The sequence below is a fragment of the Polyodon spathula genome, chromosome 13 (assembly GCF_017654505.1).
Source record: "Polyodon spathula isolate WHYD16114869_AA chromosome 13, ASM1765450v1, whole genome shotgun sequence".
Taxonomy (NCBI): Eukaryota; Metazoa; Chordata; class Actinopteri; order Acipenseriformes; family Polyodontidae; genus Polyodon; species Polyodon spathula.
In genome coordinates, this window is record NC_054546.1 from 508666 (window position 1) to 527444 (window position 18779).

Consider the following 18779-nt stretch of genomic DNA (forward strand, 5'->3'; position numbering starts at 1 on the left):
ACACACGGTGCAGCTGGTTATCAGACTCACTGATCTGATGGAACATTATTAAATGTTTAGTTCCAAGGTGGTAGCTCTGCTTCCATCAGTGTTAAAACTGGGATTTGATCTACCCCGCCCCCCTTGTAATCTGTGCTGAGGACCCCCCTGCCCCCTCCTCTCCCTGTGCAGAGTGAAGTGGCAGGACTCGGCTGGGCTTTCCAAAGTATTTGCAGAGCTCTCATTATGCACAAGCTCATTTCTTTCTGTGCGGCTCAGTGATCTGGAGCTGTGCTGCTAAGAGCAGGAGCAGCCAGAGGGAGATAATCACTTGTTTTTAAGGGATTAGGCAGGATCTTGCAGGCTTTTCTCAAGGAATTGTATTAGTTTTCTTTAAAAAAAAAAAAAAAAAAAAAAAAAAAAAAGTAATAATAATAGTTCACATTTATTTAATATTTTTGAAAAACAGACCGACTTTTTTTAATACACAGAAACTGCTGAATAGAAATGCAAGTGTTAGCTGTGAGTCGGTGGTTTTGTTCTTCTCCTGAGTCTTTCTTGTTTCGGTTCCATGTTATTCTTGGACCCCTCTGACCCAGTCTGCAATGGTATACATGCTGGGTGTTTACAGTGTAGCCCCTCTGACCCAGTCTGCAGTGGTATACATGCTGGGTGTTTACAGTGTAGCCCCTCTGACCCAGTCTGCAATGGTATACATGCTGGGTGTTTACAGTGTAGCCCCTCTGACCCAGTCTGCAATGGTATACATGCTGGGTGTTTACAGTGTAGCCCCTCTGACCCAGTCTGCAGTGGTATACATGCTGGGTGTTTACAGTGTAGCCCCTCTGACCCAGTCTGCAATGGTATACATGCTGGGTGTTTACAGTGTAGCCCCTCTGACCCAGTCTGCAGTGGTATACATGCTGGGTGTTTACAGTGTAGCCCCTCTGACCCAGTCTGCAATGGTATACATGCTGGGTGTTTACAGTGTAGCCCCTCTGACCCCGTCTGCAATGGTATACATGCTGGGTGTTTACAGTGTAGCCCCTCTGACCCAGTCTGCAATGGTATACATGCTGGGTGTTTACAGTGTAGCCCCTCTGACCCAGTCTGCAATGGTATACATGCTGGGTGTTTACAGTGTAGCCCCTCTGACCCAGTCTGCAGTGGTATACATGCTGGGTGTTTACAGTGTAGCCCCTCTGACCCAGTCTGCAATGGTATACATGCTGGGTGTTTACAGTGTAGCCCCTCTGACCCAGTCTGCAATGGTATACATGCTGGGTGTTTACAGTGTAGCCCCTCTGACCCAGTCTGCAGTGGTATACATGCTGGGTGTTTACAGTGTAGCCCCTCTGACCCAGTCTGCAATGGTATACATGCTGGGTGTTTACAGTGTAGCCCCTCTGACCCAGTCTGCAATGGTATACATGCTGGGTGTTTACAGTGTAGCCCCTCTGACCCAGTCTGCAATGGTATACATGCTGGGTGTTTACAGAGTAGCCCCTCTGACCCAGTCTGCAATGGTATACATGCTGGGTGTTTACTGTAGCCCCTCTGACCCAGTCTGCAATGGTATACATGCTGGGTGCTTACAGAGTAGCCCCTCTGACCCAGTCTGCAATGGTATACATGCTGGGTGTTTACAGTGTAGCCCCTCTGACCCAGTCTGCAATGGTATACATGCTGGGTGTTTACAGTGTAGCCCCTCTGACCCAGTCTGCAATGGTATACATGCTGGGTGTTTACAGTGTAGCCCCTCTGACCCAGTCTGCAGTGGTATACATGCTGGGTGTTTACAGTGTAGCCCCTCTGACCCAGTCTGCAGTGGTATACATGCTGGGTGTTTACAGTGTAGCCCCTCTGACCCAGTCTGCAGTGGTATACATGCTGGGTGTTTACAGTGTAGCCCCTCTGACCCAGTCTGCAGTGGTATACATGCTGGGTGTTTACAGTGTAGCCCCTCTGACCCAGTCTGCAGTGGTATACATGCTGGGTGTTTACAGTGTAGCCCCTCTGACCCAGTCTGCAGTGGTATACATGCTGGGTGTTTACAGTGTAGCCCCTCTGACCCAGTCTGCAGTGGTATACATGCTGGGTGTTTACAGTGTAGCCCCTCTGACCCAGTCTGCAGTGGTATACATGCTGGGTGTTTACAGTGTCTGCCCCTCTGTAGCCCCCAGTCTGCAGTGGTATACATGCTGGGTGTTTACAGTGTAGCCCCTCTGACCCAGTCTGCAGTGGTATACATGCTGGGTGTTTACAGTGTAGCCCCTCTGACCCAGTCTGCAGTGGTATACATGCTGGGTGTTTACAGTGTAGCCCCTCTGACCCAGTCTGCAATGGTATACATGCTGGGTGTTTACAGTGTAGCCCCTCTGACCCAGTCTGCAGTGGTATACATGCTGGGTGTTTACAGTGTAGCCCCTCTGACCCAGTCTGCAATGGTATACATGCTGGGTGTTTACAGTGTAGCCCCTCTGACCCAGTCTGCAATGGTATACATGCTGGGTGTTTACAGTGTAGCCCCTCTGACCCAGTCTGCAATGGTATACATGCTGGGTGTTTACAGTGTAACCCCTCTGACCCAGTCTGCAATGGTATACATGCTGGGTGCTTACAGTGGAACACATGGAAGAAGCTTTCTTGTATTGTAGTGCTTGGAACCTGGATAAACAAAGAGGCTGTGATTATAGACTTGCTCTGCTCGCATGATGTGAATGAAGTCCCTGCCCAGAATCTGTTTCTGTGGAAAGTATAGCTTGGGTTAAACGTGTTAATGTTAAACTGTACTCCGCATTTCAAACTGGACGGCTTTGCTCAGCTTGAGGAGATGAATCTTTGGCTGGGGTCCAAAGAAAATAAGATTTTTTTTTTTTCCCCTGGTTAAAGCATTCGCAGTTTGAATTATTTTTAATATTTTAATTATATTTTGTATTTGAATCCTGCAGTGTCATCTCTCCCACAAATATACCACAAAAAACAGATCATTAGACTAGATCTAAATAATAAATAAATAACCTACTAATGATCATGGAAGTAGCAGTAAAACTATAGCTCCTTCCGGATTAATATTTATCAATATTTTTTTTTTTTCTGTCCAAGTTTGTTGAAATCTGTAGTGGACTTCGATCTGTATATGGGTAGAAAGATGCACAGTTTTACAATTAAAGCTTTAATTTAAAAGAAGAGACCGAGACGCAAGACCTCCCCCCCCTTTCCCTGTGTCCTGCAGCTGGTAACGAGAGACGCTTCAAGGGGGCTGGACTCCACAGGGTTATTCAGAGTCGCTCTGACAGGAGGGAGAGAGTGTGAGAGAGAGATGGAAAGGGGCGGGTGCAAGTGCAGGCATTAGGAGAGGAAGGGGCTCTCATTCAAACTCCAACAGTGGGCGATTCTGACGGTACGGCACTCGTTTCAAACACAAAGAAAAGTGAGAAAAATCTGTCTAAAAGAAGCGGAAGAAACACTGAGGGTTTCAGCCGGACAGAGGATTCAGAAATGATGGAGGCAGAGAGCGGTATGTGATTGTAAATAGAGCTCACTGAGGGGGAGAGGGGAGAGCTGCAGAAGGGAAAGTTAACTGTGTGTCTGTGTGGGATGGGGGTGGGGGGGTGTTGTAAAAAACATCCCAATCTGAAGCTTTGGGAACACCACCACCCACTCATGGGGCAGAGCAAATCAAAATGCAAAATGAAACTTTGTGCAGGATTGTGTCTGAGTTAACAATCTTTGTGAACCACGCTGGCTAATCCACTTCTGCGGTTTGCTGTTGCAGTTCAGCAAACACATGGTTTATAAATAAGACTGTAAAGAAATCTCAGTCCACTTCGTGGTTATTCTGTTTGTTTGGGCAGATTTAACACTACAGCGTTAACGTTTAGTTATTCTGTCTGCTACAATCTGGAGTCGGCGTTTTGCCGAAGTCTGAGAGAAATCCTTGAATTATAGCTATCAGGGAAATTAACATTTGTGTTCTGTGTCTCGAGACAGTAATCATGGTGCAGTGATTACCAGGGTTGCTAGACACACTCACTAAACTCTAAATCTGCCCAAGTTATCTGAGCTGCATTAGTGGACAAAGGGTGCGTGACATTGTGACCAGATCAGGATCCATTGCACAGGGCTGTTAAAACTGTTTGTCTTTCTTTTTTCATGCAGTCTCTTCTTCGTTGTAGTGTAACGTAATGACAGGGTTCATATTAAAACCCTCCAGTGCTGTGTTCATGAAATACAACTAAACTCTGTAGAACACACTGTTTTTAGAAGGTGCAGGATTGAGGGCGGTGAATTGGTTTTGTAGTTTGCTAACAGTTTAGCTTGTCAACAGACTAAAAGTTGGAACTGTGCTAGGATTGCCTGGGACTAAGGCTGGTGGTCAGAGCTAAAAGGCAGGGGAGTCAGTTAGAGTTTGGGTTCACCCTATGCTGCTCACTGTCCAGTATGTTTGACATTGAGAAAATAGACATTAAATAGGTATGGGAACACACCCAGAGCAGTAAAGGGTTAAAATAAAGACTGGGGGATGCTGAGGTGAAGATACTACTTTTTCCTCTTTTTTTTTTTTTTTTTTTTTTCCTAATGAAGGCAAACAGTTGTTTCAGTGTGATCCTCTGGGGATAAATCACTTTCCACCCAGCTGTAAAACAAGGTGCTTCTGTCCTCTGTGGAAAGGAGATGTGACTAGCTTGGGAATTCTTTCAAAAGCCCCAGAGGTGTCAAGCGATTTAGAATCTCACTAAGTGAGCTCTGCTCTGCTCCTGTGAGTCGGACTCGGAGCTGCCCAAGCAGAGGAATCCTGTGCAAGGATAATCGTGCTGCAGCTTGTTCACACCATTGCAGCTTCGGATCCCGTCCAGGAAGGAAGACGCTAGCCTCCTGTCACAGGGCTGCCTTCTATCATGTACAATGAAACTGGTGTCATTTTGTGTTGCAGGGATGTGTTTCTGTTTTACATTGGGCAGCGTGCTTTCTGGCTGCAGGGTCACTTGCCAGCAACATTGCAATATTAATGGTATTATTCTATCTAGCGTTACATGCTGGGGTGGGACAGGAGCAGTCCCATGCTCCTCCACAAACACTGTCCAGCCTGTCTTTGATCTTTTTAATTTTTACCAAATTGGCAACCTACAAAATTGCAGCTAACTCTGAAGCAGTTGGCGTGTGTTTTCAGTGTTTACACAGCTGTACTTTAAAAACAGGGTGGGATAGGCCTGTGACTTGAAATAAACTAAGATCACACACTCTGCCTTTCCCCTGATCTCAATTAATTCCAAACTTTCATATAGGAGTTTGAGTTCCAGCAAAGCACTCTTTCAGTAATGGAGAGATGACATTGACTGTTTTGGTTGTTTTTGTGAAACAAATGCATTCTTCCCAGTGGCTCTCCTGCACACTGCGTTTAAAAGATGAAGCACAGCTTTCACTTCTGACCCGTGACCATGGAGTTCAGAACGGTGACACTAAACCGTTTCCAAATTCTTTTAACCAATCATGCAATAAATAACACTTGAATTAAAACTGCTGGGCTTAGTAATGGCAGTGCATGGCCGAGCTGGCGCGGGGCTCATTCTCCCTTCGGGTTCTTGTTGGGGTGGAGGGAGAAAGGGAACCTCTGGGACTCCTTTAACCTTCCTGTGCGTCTGCTCTTGTGGAATCACAGGTATTGTTTCATGTTTCCAGTCCTGCCGTGAGTCACTAGGGGAGGTTTACCCTTAACCTGATCAAAGAGGGCAAAATCAACTAAGAAAGCACTTCAAAGATGTATAATACTGTATTTCCAAACAGACACTGAACAGACTTTCTCTTGGCACAAGACAAAGGAAGTGTGGTGTGGAAGCAGTGATGCGTCAAAACTTGTCCGTTTGTAGCAGCAATTCTGGGAAAGTCTAGTTTGCCTTTGTAACTTTCTTGTGTCCTAATGTACAGAAAGCATGGGTGAATTTACCACAGGGTGCCTGAAAAGAAACAATGCTACATTGGGGAACCCTCTTCAGATAAAAGTATTGCTGAACTTTAAAACAAGATAGAAAAGTCAAGCTCTGTACAAGACCTATGCATTACTGTACATCGAGCTCCACCAGATGATAATGCATCAAGATAAACAAATGTTGCAATGTGCGTCCAAATAAAACTGTTGTCTCTTGTTTGTTTTGTTGAAGTTTCTTCTGCTTCAGTGTATGTCTTGGGGCAGGTGTGTGATGGACAGCACTGGGGCCCAGGTCAGGATGAGGACTCTGATCTCCACAGTTGGGTGCCTCGGGACTCTGTGTATCTTTTGTTAGCTCCTCTCTCCTTCACTGATGCTCTCACATCAGGCTGTCCCACATTTGTTTTCATTACCGGCCCTGTAAACAAGATCTTCCTCGTCAGTGAATTCCTCCAGCCTGCTGAGATCTGCATCTAGCCTTTAATATGAAAGAGCAGGAGGAGGAGGAGATGCAACCCCACATAGTCTTGCATAATAAAATACAATTAACACAAGAAGCACAGGATGGAATAATGATCCATTTTCATTGTAAGAGTCTGGTGACATAAACCACAAGCGCAAAGCTGGAGGAGGGAACACGGTGCAAGAGTGCTGAAATAATGGACGATTATTAAGGTACCATAGCCAAGGCTTTCTTTTTCTTGTTATTGGCATCAAAAAAGGACTGTTATATGGCTTACAAGAGTGAGAACAGACCATGCAGTTGACATTCACAGTTATTTTTCCTATACTGCTAGAGCGTTCTACAGCTCTGAGTGACGTCCTTGATAGACCTGTACTGTATATAGAGCTGCAGTGCTGAAAGAGTCAGAGGCGACTCTGTTTAAACTGCAAACCTGCAAGTCTGTATCTGCATTGCTTCTCTTCTGAATGCATGCCACTCTGAGTCTTCATAGTAATAATATAGTAGTGATCCTATGCTGTAGGAAAAGCCACTCTCCTTTGTTTGGGTGTGCCTGAGGAATGTGCAGGTCGCATTGTGTGCTCCACATTAGGGTTCTGCTTTAACCTCTTGGGCTGTATCCAGTGTTTGCTTGATTGGCCTCCTTTGTTCTTGAAGCAGTCGTGGTTGTAGGGCAGAGCCCAATGCTGCTGTGATTGGTCTCTCTGTGGCCCTTACCTGGCACACAGTCACCTGATAGGGCTTCCCCAGAGTGCTTAGGGAAGCTGTGCACTTTGAATTGTGTGCTGCCGCTCACATGCCTCTACATGCAGCTCTCCTGTTCTCTGAGTTGAGCTAGTGGGGCTTGAGAGAACCTGTTCTTTGAAGCCACAGATTTTTCTTTGTGTTTGAAAGATGGCTTTGTAATAGTTAGCGACAAATAGTTCTCTTTCAGCATCATGCTGACTCACTGAAAAGAGAAAAAAACAGAACTAATGAGCTGGTGTGAGTGTGGATGTTGTGGTAAGCTCAGTGCTGCACCTATGCAGCGATGTTACCATGATGTTAGAATTGGCAACCTTTTAGTGTTGTTCTGGGACTGAGCTGATTTAAAGTGCTGTACTTTGCAGCCCACTGTAGCTACTGGAATCCACTTTCTAACTCCCTGTTCTATTGTTCCCATCACTAAGCTACTTCCCACAGCACCTTTGACAGGCTCTTTGATACTGAACTTCCCTAGCCTGTTACCAAGCACCCTAATCCTGTATACCTCTGCAGCCTGCTACTCAAACCCACGCCTTCAATTCCGAGCCCTGCACCCTGACCACTGAGCTAATTTAGGATCTAGTAGTTTTGCAGTTCAGCCCGGTGCAGTGTTCTGTACATAGATGCCCCAATACGAGTTCTTGCCAGAAGAGCTGAAGACCAGTGTGAAACAGAAGACGGTGATGATTGGCAGCTACTGTCTACCCAGATGGCAATTTCGGCCCCTGAATGCGCTTGGCTCTTTATTTATGCATTTTTCCTGGAAGAGCCACAAACCCCTATAAAGAGGCAGAGTCATCAACAGGGCTTCTGTTTATCTAAAGCCTATTTATCTATGTGTAATTTGGATGGTGCTTTCAGCTCATACTTCACTGAGGGATTAATAGAGCCCCGCTGCATTGAGATGCTAAGGAGCCAGCCTGCCCCCTTGTCAGGCAGACAGACACTCACGCATTGAGGCTCCTGTCTCGGCCTACAGCAAGTAGGCCTTTAAATACCATGACAACTGGATGGGGGAGGGGGAGGGGGAGGGGGTGTGTGTGAAAGGGAATGACAACAACAAGGTCGTAAAACTAAGCTGTAGAGTTTCTGATCCAGTGAAAACTTTGTTTACACTCCTGTTTGTCTTTCTTTTTTTATGAGGTCTCTTCTTTGCCGTGTCACTGTTGCGTTTTATTTACTCTTTGAAGTAAATGGGACTTCGGATCTTTACTGGGGGATAAAAAAGGGAACAAAGACTGGGGGCTGCAGTGTTTCTGAGTACTTGTTACTGAACAGTATGAGTTTGCGTAAATGCCTATGGAAGAAATATGTACAGTTAAAAAGTTTGAGATTCAATCAATCAGTCTATTTTGTATAGCGCCTTTCATCACAAAGCACTTTACAAGATGCAGTAACAACAAGAAAATCCATAATACTTCAAATACAGAGAAATGCATAATACATGATATACAGTAAAAAAAACACAATACATAATGCATTAAATATAGAGGTAAGTGCATAATACATGATAGTAGCAGCATCATATAGTATTCAGTACTGGCATCATAAAAGCAATAATAATGACTGTGTCTGTATGACTGCAACTGGGTGGCATCCTCAGAATTGGGTTTCTGCATTTTTGTTTTTACTTCTGCAGCCCCGGTCGATTTGCCTTGATAAATAATATATCAAAACCCCAGAACAGCCAAACACATAACGTTTTCCTTCTACAAGGTGCCGTACATAGATTATTTATGAAAGTGTATTATATTTAATAATTGTGTCTTCTAACCAAATGGTGGAAATCCATATGTAGTCTAAATGTGTGTCTGCACCATGAAAAGGTGTTCTTTTCTGTTCCTGTTGTGTGTGGGTGCATTGTGAGGTCCATCGTGGGGGGTCTACACAGGTGTTCCTCGCATTGCTGTTGATTGTGTTTGAGAGTTGCACCGTGGGGGGGTCTACACAGGTGTTTCTAGCATTGCTGTTCAGTCCCGTACAGTTTGGGGTACCTGACCTAGTCTCTACCTGTCTTCTATCATTAACTGCAGTCGTGTTAATTAGCCATTTAATATTCTGCCTATGCAGCTCTTTGACCACCCAGAGGGAAGACAAGGTTTTTACAGCAGTAGACATTGTTTGGCTGGAAACCTCCAGGATTGTAGATAAATGTAAAGCAACAAAGAGGCTGCTGCCTTTTCAAAGCGGGGGATTGCTGGGATATCATGGTAGCCATTCGATTCTGCTGCCCTTGGGCTGATCTCCAGAGACACTGGAAAGCTGGGCCTTTTCCTTTCGCTCAGGTTGTCATTTTAAAACAAGAAATGCTTCAGGTTTTTCAAAGAGGAACGTTTATACATTTTGCCAATGAATGTGCTTCTCTGCTTTTTATTTTTTCTCCTGCCAAAATGGTGTATTCTGTACTGCACTTGGATCACTTTAAAAACACATTACCGCATTGGCAAAATAAAGGACTGAACAGCGAGCCAATGCAGTCTCTGTTTTATATTGTGAGCAGCACTCTGAATGGGCAAAAGGGTTGCAAAAAGCAAGCGCAATGGAGAAGATGGTCTGCTGCCACAAGACAGGGTCAGCTGTACAATTGAACTACTTTTTAAAGCAACCACAAATAAATCAAGGAAAGAAGTCACAGCAGAAAGGGTTCGTTAAAGTTGAGCAGGCATTGGTAATGATGGATTATACACTGCTCAATGGAAAAACTCAATGCTCTCTTTCTGTCGCTCATGATATTTTTGTCTTTTTCTGGTTTTGTTTAGTTTTTTTTTTCAGGATGATGAAGTAACACAGCAATAGTTTTAGACATTACGTGCTTATTTTGACATCCTCAATGTTGCAATTTTCAGGGAAGTATTTCAACTAAAAACACCACGTAGAAAGACATGGAATTGTGTATTCCCCTGTGCCTTGGTAGAATTTCTAAGCTCAATAACAGCAAGTGCAAAGAAGAGCGACCAGAATTATTCCAGGCTTAAAAGGCATGTCATATGCAGACAGGCTAAAAGAATTGAATCTGTTCAGTCTTGAACAAAGAAGACTACGTGGCGACCTAATTCAAGCATTCAAAATTCTAAAAGGTATTGACAGTGTCGACCCAAGGGACTTTTTCAGCCTGAAAAAAGAAACAAGGACCAGGGGTCACAAATGGAGATTAGACAAAGGGGCATTCAGAACAGAAAATAGGAGACACTTTTTTACACAGAGAATCGTGAGGGTCTGGAATCAACTCCCCAGTAATGTTGTTGAAGCTGACACCCTGGGATCCTTCAAGAAGCTGCTTGATGAGATTCTGGGATCAATAAGCTACTAACAACCAAACGAGCAAGATGGGCCGAATGGCCTCCTCTCGTTTGTAAACCTTCTTATGTTCTTATGTTCTTAAGTCTGACAGCAGCCTCTGGTGCTCTTGTGTCATGTGAGAACAGGTTAATGCTGTTCATGTGACGGGTACATTTTGCTCTACTGCTTTTCTCTCATTGAGTTTCTCAAAAATGAAAAATGGAACAAAACAACCTCTTGTGCAAATTCCACACCGTACTAAACTCCCCACTGTCCTGTTTCAGACGGGCGTATTCTGCAGGGAATCGGACCCAAACTGGAATTCAAACAGATCAAACAGGAGGGCATTTATAAGAAGAAACGGAAGTCCTTTTTAATTGTGTGTGGGTTTCTTTATAAACTGGAAAAAGCGTAATTCTTCAGTGTGGCTGATCTGAAACTCTTGAAACTATTTTGACAGTATTTCATGATTGTTAAAATGATTCATAAAAACATGCCGGCATCCCCTGTGGAGTAAACCAGCTGTATCCATTAACAGTAAATTGCAGTGATGCTGTTTCAGCTGAAGCCTGTCCCAGATTGACGTGTGATGAGGGAAGGTTCTTGCTCAGAGCTGAGTAAACACACCTTGGCTGTGCCGAGTGTATTTGTAGAGGCAGGCTCTCCTGCCCCCGCTTGTAAGTTACTTGTTGTTTTTACAGCTTCCCTTCGGTGATGGATGGACTATGACATTCCCTCTTACAGTAAGCTGGGCATCTGGCCATCACCTTCGCATTTAGAAATGCAGATGTGGAAAGAATATTGGTTCCTGGGACTGGTACCGAAACTATTAAAGAGACTATTGACAAAATACAACTGACATCAGTTCGGATTCCTCTGCCACACAAAATTCTGAAAAACCAACATCCTCTTTTTTATAGCGCAGAAGAGGTCCATTATGGGACACGCATCAGAAAATAACAGAACAGTTACGAGAAGAGGAAAACGAGGAGGTAAACAAAAGAAGACTCAGAAATACCACTCAGCAGAGACTTTAGGGTACAACTTATCAGGTAAGACAATTTTCAAAGACGAATCCTCTGTGTTAAGTAAAGGACTTTGTATTTTAGACGTCACTGTCATCAGTCATTGTGCTTCTCTTACACAGTGCTGATGAAGCCAGCTCTTTGGCCAGGTGTTCACCACTGTAAAGGCTGTTTGCTGTTCAGTGTGATGCACCCATTTCTATCTGTTCTAGAACCACGAAGGTTGTCGTAAGCCAGGCACAACATCGTACTGTAACTGGAACTAAAGCTTTTGTGAATGCAGCAGCTCAAGCTGGTTCTCCTTGTTCCTTATTCAGTCAGACCTAGTTAGGGAAGGGCTGAAGAACAAGGAGTTCACAAAGGTGGGCCTGTGTGACAGATGTGCAACGTGAGCCTATAGGAACGGGACTGGCCCAATCAGGCCCAGTGAGTGAAGAGTATCTCGGGCTGCTTCGAGTTGTATCGGACATGGAGCCAGCTGGGTCCGCATTGCTGCCCATCCTTCTCAATGGAAAACGAGGCGACGAAGGGGCAGCGGTCCATTGCTCTCCGATGCCATCACCCCCAGCAGAGCTTCTCTGAACTTCATGGGGTAGCTGGGCGTGACTGTGGAGAATACCAGAGAAAAGGGAGGTTGTTCAGATTAGCCTTGGATTTGCATGCATTTCTAAAGAGGGGCAGCACAGCGGAAAAAAACTGCAGCTCCCCCTGGGTGTTGGAAGTAATTCCTTTTGAGAAGAGACTGGTTGGGACTGAAAGAGAGAATCAGCATGGGACTGGGCTGGACACAAAGGGCCTGGTTTCTGAGCAGAGTGTCCATGTGCAGGGTACAGATATGCAGCATCACATCAGCTGCTCTATTGAGAGATTCAAGGCAGCTCACAGGTTGCTGGAACTCTCAAGGCACTGAACTGCATTCATCCCTACATTCCAGCTTGTCCACTTGGGGGATCTGATCCTCTGATTTATTAAATTATTGACTAACACAAACACAAAGACAACTATTTCTTCAGGAGTGAGGTCACCGTGTGCTGCACCTTGTCTTAGTTACATATCATTAACAGCAATTCTAATATGCAATTGCATGGAATTGGTCTTGTGTTTGTGTCATGGATTAGAACTGGCTCTAAAGTACATTCCTGCATAGGAGATAGGTAAATGAAACTTTCTTTGCAAATTGCTTTGAGCATCAGGCCAAGCAGTCCCACTAGCCATCCACCTTTCTGAAAGGATAAAGCAGCATGAGATGCAATAGAGCTGGAAAGAGATGTAGGGTTATTCCTTCAGCTGCGGAGAATCTGCAGGCACTGTCGCTGCTGTGTAAAGCTGTTCAGATCATATCAGTGGAGCAGGGGCACTGTGGGGCTTTAATAACTCACACTTACTCAGGCAGAATGTAGCTGCTTAGAGTTTAGTATGCCAGTTAGTGAGCCCTTTTAAATCCACAAGTGATTGTCTCATTGTCTCCACTCAGTCATCCTTTCATGCAACACTGGTTGCTAACATTATTGTCAGAGATTTTTTAATTAAATCCAGGTCTAGGAAATGATCGAACTGGCTGCTGGTTCAAAGGAAATAACCAAAATGACCAAAAATTAGAAAAAAGTCTGTGACACTAAAAAATAAAAATACAATATGCGCTGTAACCCTTCCTCTTTCGAATCCCTTTGTTCATCCCCAGCCACCCAATACTCCCGGTAAAAACAATAATGCAAAGTTAAACTCGGTATAGGATGTGCAGCACGGGAACAGGAACAGTGTCAGGAACAAAGCCAAGGATTAGGGGTCAGCGAATGAGACAGAAAGGTCACAAATGCACTTGAGCTCCTGGTCCCCATGGGGTTGTCCGTTCCAGTTGGCGATGCTCTCTAATCACATTATCCAGGCAGAGTCAGTGGTCTCTTCAAGTTGAAAGATGAGAAGAGGGTAAAGTGATCCACAAACAATTGTCCCCCGTGAAGGAGTCTTGGGCAAGATCCTCTTTGCCTTCCCCCATGGAGGAGCACTCTTCTCCCAGGGCTCCTGTTTCACTTGTGGATCCATCCCAGATTGACCAACATGAGAACTGCCTGGCAAAAACATTGCAGCACCAAGCTGCCTGTTTGTCTTTCATCACACCATACTGCTGCACTGCCCTGACAGTCGGTGACTTGCACTGTGTGCACTTTAGCTTTCCTGTTTTAGTTACATCACTTCCTGGGTCACTGAAAGCACTGCTGATGCTCGCTCTATACCTGTCCCGTCCTTCAGGTTCTCTTTTTCCTAGTACAGCAACATTTATGAAGGGTGTCTGTTCTGTTTAGGATTGGAACTTGCTGATCCAGGAAGCTGTCAATCCTCTCCGAACCCAGGTACAGCAGCCCTTGGATAATTATCCTCTGAAAGACCTGGCCGTCTCATTGGGCTGGCTGCAGCAAGCTTGAGGCACGTTGACAGAGGTGGATGGGGGTACGGGTTAGAAGCTTCAGCCTTGCATCATTTCATAAAAGTTTTTGACATCAATTATGGGGAAAATGAAAATTAATCACGGTATGCCAGCATCAATTTGTGCCATGATGGCAGATGTAGTCAGCTCAGAATGGAAACACACACACACATACAAACGTGCACATGTTCCATCCTGTGTGCACACACACACACACCTTTCTCAAGACACTGTCACCTCTGATCTGACCAGACAATTGATATAAGCCAGCACTGCATGTACTGCAGAGGGAGGGGGGTGTTCTGCTTATCTCTCTGTGAAGAGACATTGTATCACACACATACTCACAGCTACATTCAAACATCACATGGGATGCCTAAGGCAAATTGCTGTCCGCTTGAATGGTCAGCTATACTTGGAACGAGCCATTGTTGTGCACAGGTCTTGCTCTCTGCTCTTATTCCATTGAAGTATTTCTCGTATTTAAAGATGGTTCCATACAAGTACTCTGACGTATACAGATAAAAATTAAAAAAAAAAACATAAGGAATTTATAAGTTGCTGCTGTTCAGTGTGTGTTACCCATGATGGAAGTTGTAGGATTGTCCACCTCCATCTCCAAAGCCAGCAGAGTACAGGCCGATGCATGTCCTCTTTAAATACACTCAGGAGTGGGTGGCTTCATGCCATTTTATACTTTAACAAACAAGTTGAGCTGCACTTCTACAAATCAACTTGCTTCAGCAGGCTAAAGAAATAAATACATTAAAAAGCTGCTGTTCCAGGTAGCTGCTGTACTAGATGCTGTGAATAAAGCGTTTAACTCCGTTCTAGTATCAGTAAAAATATATATTGATTTTGTTGGGGGGGGGGTTCTTTGGTCGTGACATAATCATTTAAAAAGTGGTTGCATACAGTGAGTAGGTGAGCGTCCGGTCTCTGGAAGATGGGCATTCTCCTCTGTCTTGTAAGCACGTCTCGTTCTATGCATCTCTCCTCGGTAGGTGGGTTGAAAGCCTCAGGTCTCGACACTGATTTCCTGTGTTTGCTTTGGCCCGGGTTGTGTTTCTTGCCTGTCTATTGCTTTCAAGTGCATCGTGTCGTTTGTAATTCATTAGAAACCAGCTGTCTGGAGTTGCATATTTTATAGAAGCACGCAAGACCAGCTTAACACTTCAAATATCTCTCCACCCCTTCCGATTATCCAGTTAAACAGATTTCAGAGTTTGAATCCGTGTACTGTACTTCAAACTGAAAAGAATGTGCAACACATCTCTCCAGCGAGAGAGCTGGTGTGCACTGAAGATCAGGGCAGTGGACAGTCCTTCATGTCTGTAGGCCTTGTGTTGCACAGGCTTTCATCTACTGTTTCCAAAAGAGGGGAGGGTCTGTTCCTGTAGAATAACAGCTATATGGGACCAAGCGGATAGATAATCTTTGTATTTCTATAGATCAGACGGGAGTGCTTATTTTAACTTTAATACTGTCCAATTCAGTAACTACCTACTCTTCCTGTTCTTCTCCCTCAGGGTGTGTGGGTACAGTGAGTCGTCACCATGGCCCTGGTGCAGACTCTGCTCGTTCCTATTGATCACCAGAACGCCGGCATCGATCTCCAGCATCGGGCTGTTTCCAGATCCCCCTCCAGCCACAGTGCAATGGGTTCGGTCAGCAGCCTGATCTCGGGGCGCAGCTATCAGGAGCATCCATGCAACACCACTGACTTCCCCTCCAAGAGCCGCAAGCCAGTGTTGGGACCCAACTACTTCCGCCAGCAAGATGGGCAGCTCAGGAACGGCTGCTCTAAGGACCCCCTGGTCAGTGCTGTGCCAGCCAGGAAGGCAGCCCCTGTTACCGGGAGCAACAGTAATTATGCTTACCTCAACGAGGAATTTGTTGGGGACTGGAATGACAATAATATGACTCCCGGCAGCCCTTGTAGCGATCCCGAGGAACTTCGGGAAGCAAAAGCAGCAAACGGGAACATCGGGGGACCCCCGCCAAAACTGATTCCTGTTTCCGGAAAACTGGAAAAGGTGAGGGGGTTTTAAATTGTTTTGACCATTTCAGGCTAATTCAGTCCCTTGATGATAAATCTTGCCAATGCTGATTTTACATTCCTGCTGTCTGTAATGGGATTTCACCTTTAGATAACCCATTCCAGTGACCTTGGTGTACCGTATACCTGACCCATAGCTAGTGTTCTGCACGAAGCAGATCCCTGTGCCTACTGTATTTATTATGTGTGTGTTTGAATGCATCGCCCTCCCCCAGTCTTTTCTGTGATCAGCCCTTTACATTCCAATGTTTGTTTAAACTGTTACACCATGAGCCCGCAGCAACAAGGCTGCCACGTTAACATTTTAAACATATACACCAGCAACTGAACAGCAGTGTTTAAACTATGTGAAGGCCTTCTCAAGTGAAAAAAAGAATAAACTCTTACCACTCTTCCAGTAACAACATTGTTAGATGGAACAAAAACAAATCTGAATTTAATGTGATGTTAAGCACACACCAGTTGGTGCTTTTACTTCAATTCAACCACACTGGCAATCGTTTGACATTCTGGGAGTGCACAGGGAACTCTGACTATCATTTCTGGGAGTGCACAGGGAACTCAGACTGTCCATTCTGGGAGTGCACAGGGAACTCTGACTATCATTTCTGGGAGTGCACAGGGAACTCAGACTGTCCATTCTGGGAGTGCACAGGGAACTCTTGAGTATCCGTTTGGTAGAAAAGGCCTCAGGCTCTGTGCATTGTGGAGGCTGTACAGTGGTTCAACTACATAAGTAGAGAAACAAAACGGGCGGGTAATTTAATGGTGAACTGGGATGTCATTGAGTCAGTATGAAATTGCAATGCAGTACAAAAAACAAATCTGAGGAAAATGATTGCTCAAAGTAAAACTGCTACTTCATGTTTTTATATCTGCACTCTGTACAGCAAGCTAATGCGCAAAGCAATGCACACGATTCCACCTCTAATGCATTGCTCTTGATAAGAGATCTGTTAGGTGACATCACCAGCATACTATCTAGGAGGGACAGGGCTGGAATTCTCCAGTCAGAGAGCTCAGACAACAGGAGAGGAGGAAAGGCTTGCTGAGGGTTTTATTTGAGCAGCTTTCTGCTATTCCTGTTAGCGTGTTTCAGTGGTACAGCTCCACTCGGGTGATCACAGTTGCTGTACAGGAGGGTCCTGCTTCTTATACAAAAGGGGAGTTAGAAATGCAATGTGTGTGACTGATGTTTTTCCATTTCCAGAACATTGAGAAGAGGTTAATCCGACCCACAGCCTTTAAACCTGTGGTGCCCAGGAACCGAAACTCTGTGCAGTACCTCTGTCCACGGCCAGGGGGCAGCGCAGGGAGTGGCAGCAACCTGTCAGAGAGCCAGGGCAGCCTGAACCTGCTCCTCCCGGCAGACAAGCGCAGCTCCTACAGCGGGGGACGCAACGGCAGCAACCAGTCCTGTACCATGTCAGACTCTGGCAGGAACTCTCTGTCCAGCCTGCCCACCTGCAGCACCAGCTACAGCCTGTCCCAGACTGAGGCCCCCAGCGCACACCTGGACCCCTCCCGGGCAGCCCCCAGGCATGGCCACTCCAACTCGGACAGCGGGCGCTCCTCATCCAGCAAGAGCACTGGTTCTCTGAGCGGCCGGGGGCAGCCCCTCTCAGACAGCGGATCCTGTGGCCGCTCCCCTGGCCCAGCGGAGGTGGAGGAGGGGCTGATCCGCGAGCTGGAGGAGAAGCTGAGAGAGAGGGAGCTGGAGCTGCAGCAGCTAAGGGGCAACCTGGACGAGAATGAAGCCGCCATCTGTCAGGTGAGCCTGGGAGGTGTGCTGGAGACTGCTGGCTAAGTAACTGCTGTATAGCTGCTATCAAAATCTGATGACAAGAATTGAGATCGTACCGTAATTCGGCTCATGCATTGTCTGTCACTGTCTGTCTGTGCCTGCCTGTGTCTCTCTCTCTCTCTCTCTCTGACTGACTGACTGCCTGCCTGCCTGTCTCTCTCTCTCTCGCTCTCTCTCTGACTGACTGACTGAGTGCCTGTCTCACTCTCTCTGACTGACTGACTGACTGCCTGCCTGCCTGCCTGTGTCTCTCTCTGACTGCCTGCCTGCCTGTCTCTCTCTCTCCTCTTTCTCTCTGACTGCCTGCGTCTCTCTCTCTGACTGACTGAGTGCCTGTCTGTCTATCTCTCTCTCTGCCTGCCTGTGTCTCTCTGTCTGCCTGCCTATCTGTCTGCCTACCTGTCTCTGTCTGACTGCCTGCCTGTCTCTCTCTCTCGGACTGACTGACTGCCTGTCTCTCTCTCTCTCTGACTGACTGCCTGCCTGCCTGTCTCTCTCTCTCCTCTCTCTCTCCCCTCTCTCTTCTCTCTCTCTCTCTCTCTCTGTTTCTCTCTCTCTCTTTCTCTCTCTCTGACTGCCTGTCTCTCTCTCTCTCTCTCTCTGTCTGCAGGTGTATGAGGACAAGCAGAAGCGCTGTGAGTTGGAGCTGGAGGACCTGCGTCAGAGCTGCTCCTCTAAGCTGAAGCAGGCCTCCCAGAAGGCTCAGCGTGCCCAGCAGGTCCTGCAGCTGCAGGTCTTCCAGCTCCAGCAGGAGAAAAAGAAACTGCAGGATGACTTCAGTCAGCTCCTTCAGGAGAGGGAGCTCCTGGAGAAGAAGTGTGCCTCCATGGAGCAGCAGCACACCGAGCTGGGGCCCCGGCTGGAGGAGACCAAGTGGGAGGTGAGCACTGGCATCCATCCCCGTCAGGGAACACCATGAACTCTGTGTCATTCATGCCGTCGAAATCAGGTGCTCTGGAGATTACCTGGGGGGTGTAAAATCAGATAGCACGAGTGGCGCATAACTACATAGAAATAGCTGAATAGGTTTAACAACTCTTGTATTCTAACTAGGAATATCTGTGCTTGTGCC

At 46.0% G+C, this 18779-nt stretch overlaps 1 protein-coding gene across 4 annotated transcripts in view; it reads left to right on the forward strand.

Moving 5' to 3' along the window:
* LOC121325563 (leucine zipper putative tumor suppressor 2 homolog) overlaps positions 1 to 18779 on the forward strand; it is a 43851-nt gene that overhangs the window by 21944 nt on the left and 3128 nt on the right. For 2 of the 4 annotated variants that reach the window (XM_041268245.1, XM_041268242.1), the window contains exons 2-4: positions 15374 to 15880; positions 17114 to 17674; positions 18318 to 18587. In XM_041268245.1, coding sequence (XP_041124179.1) covers positions 15401 to 15880; positions 17114 to 17674; positions 18318 to 18587 — 1311 coding nt within the window. In that variant the 5' untranslated portion in view covers positions 15374 to 15400. Of the gene's footprint in view, positions 1 to 2972; positions 3500 to 11314; positions 11447 to 15373; positions 15881 to 17113; positions 17675 to 18317; positions 18588 to 18779 lie in introns of those variants that run through there. The other 2 variants (XM_041268243.1, XM_041268244.1) reach the window with 2 other exon arrangements.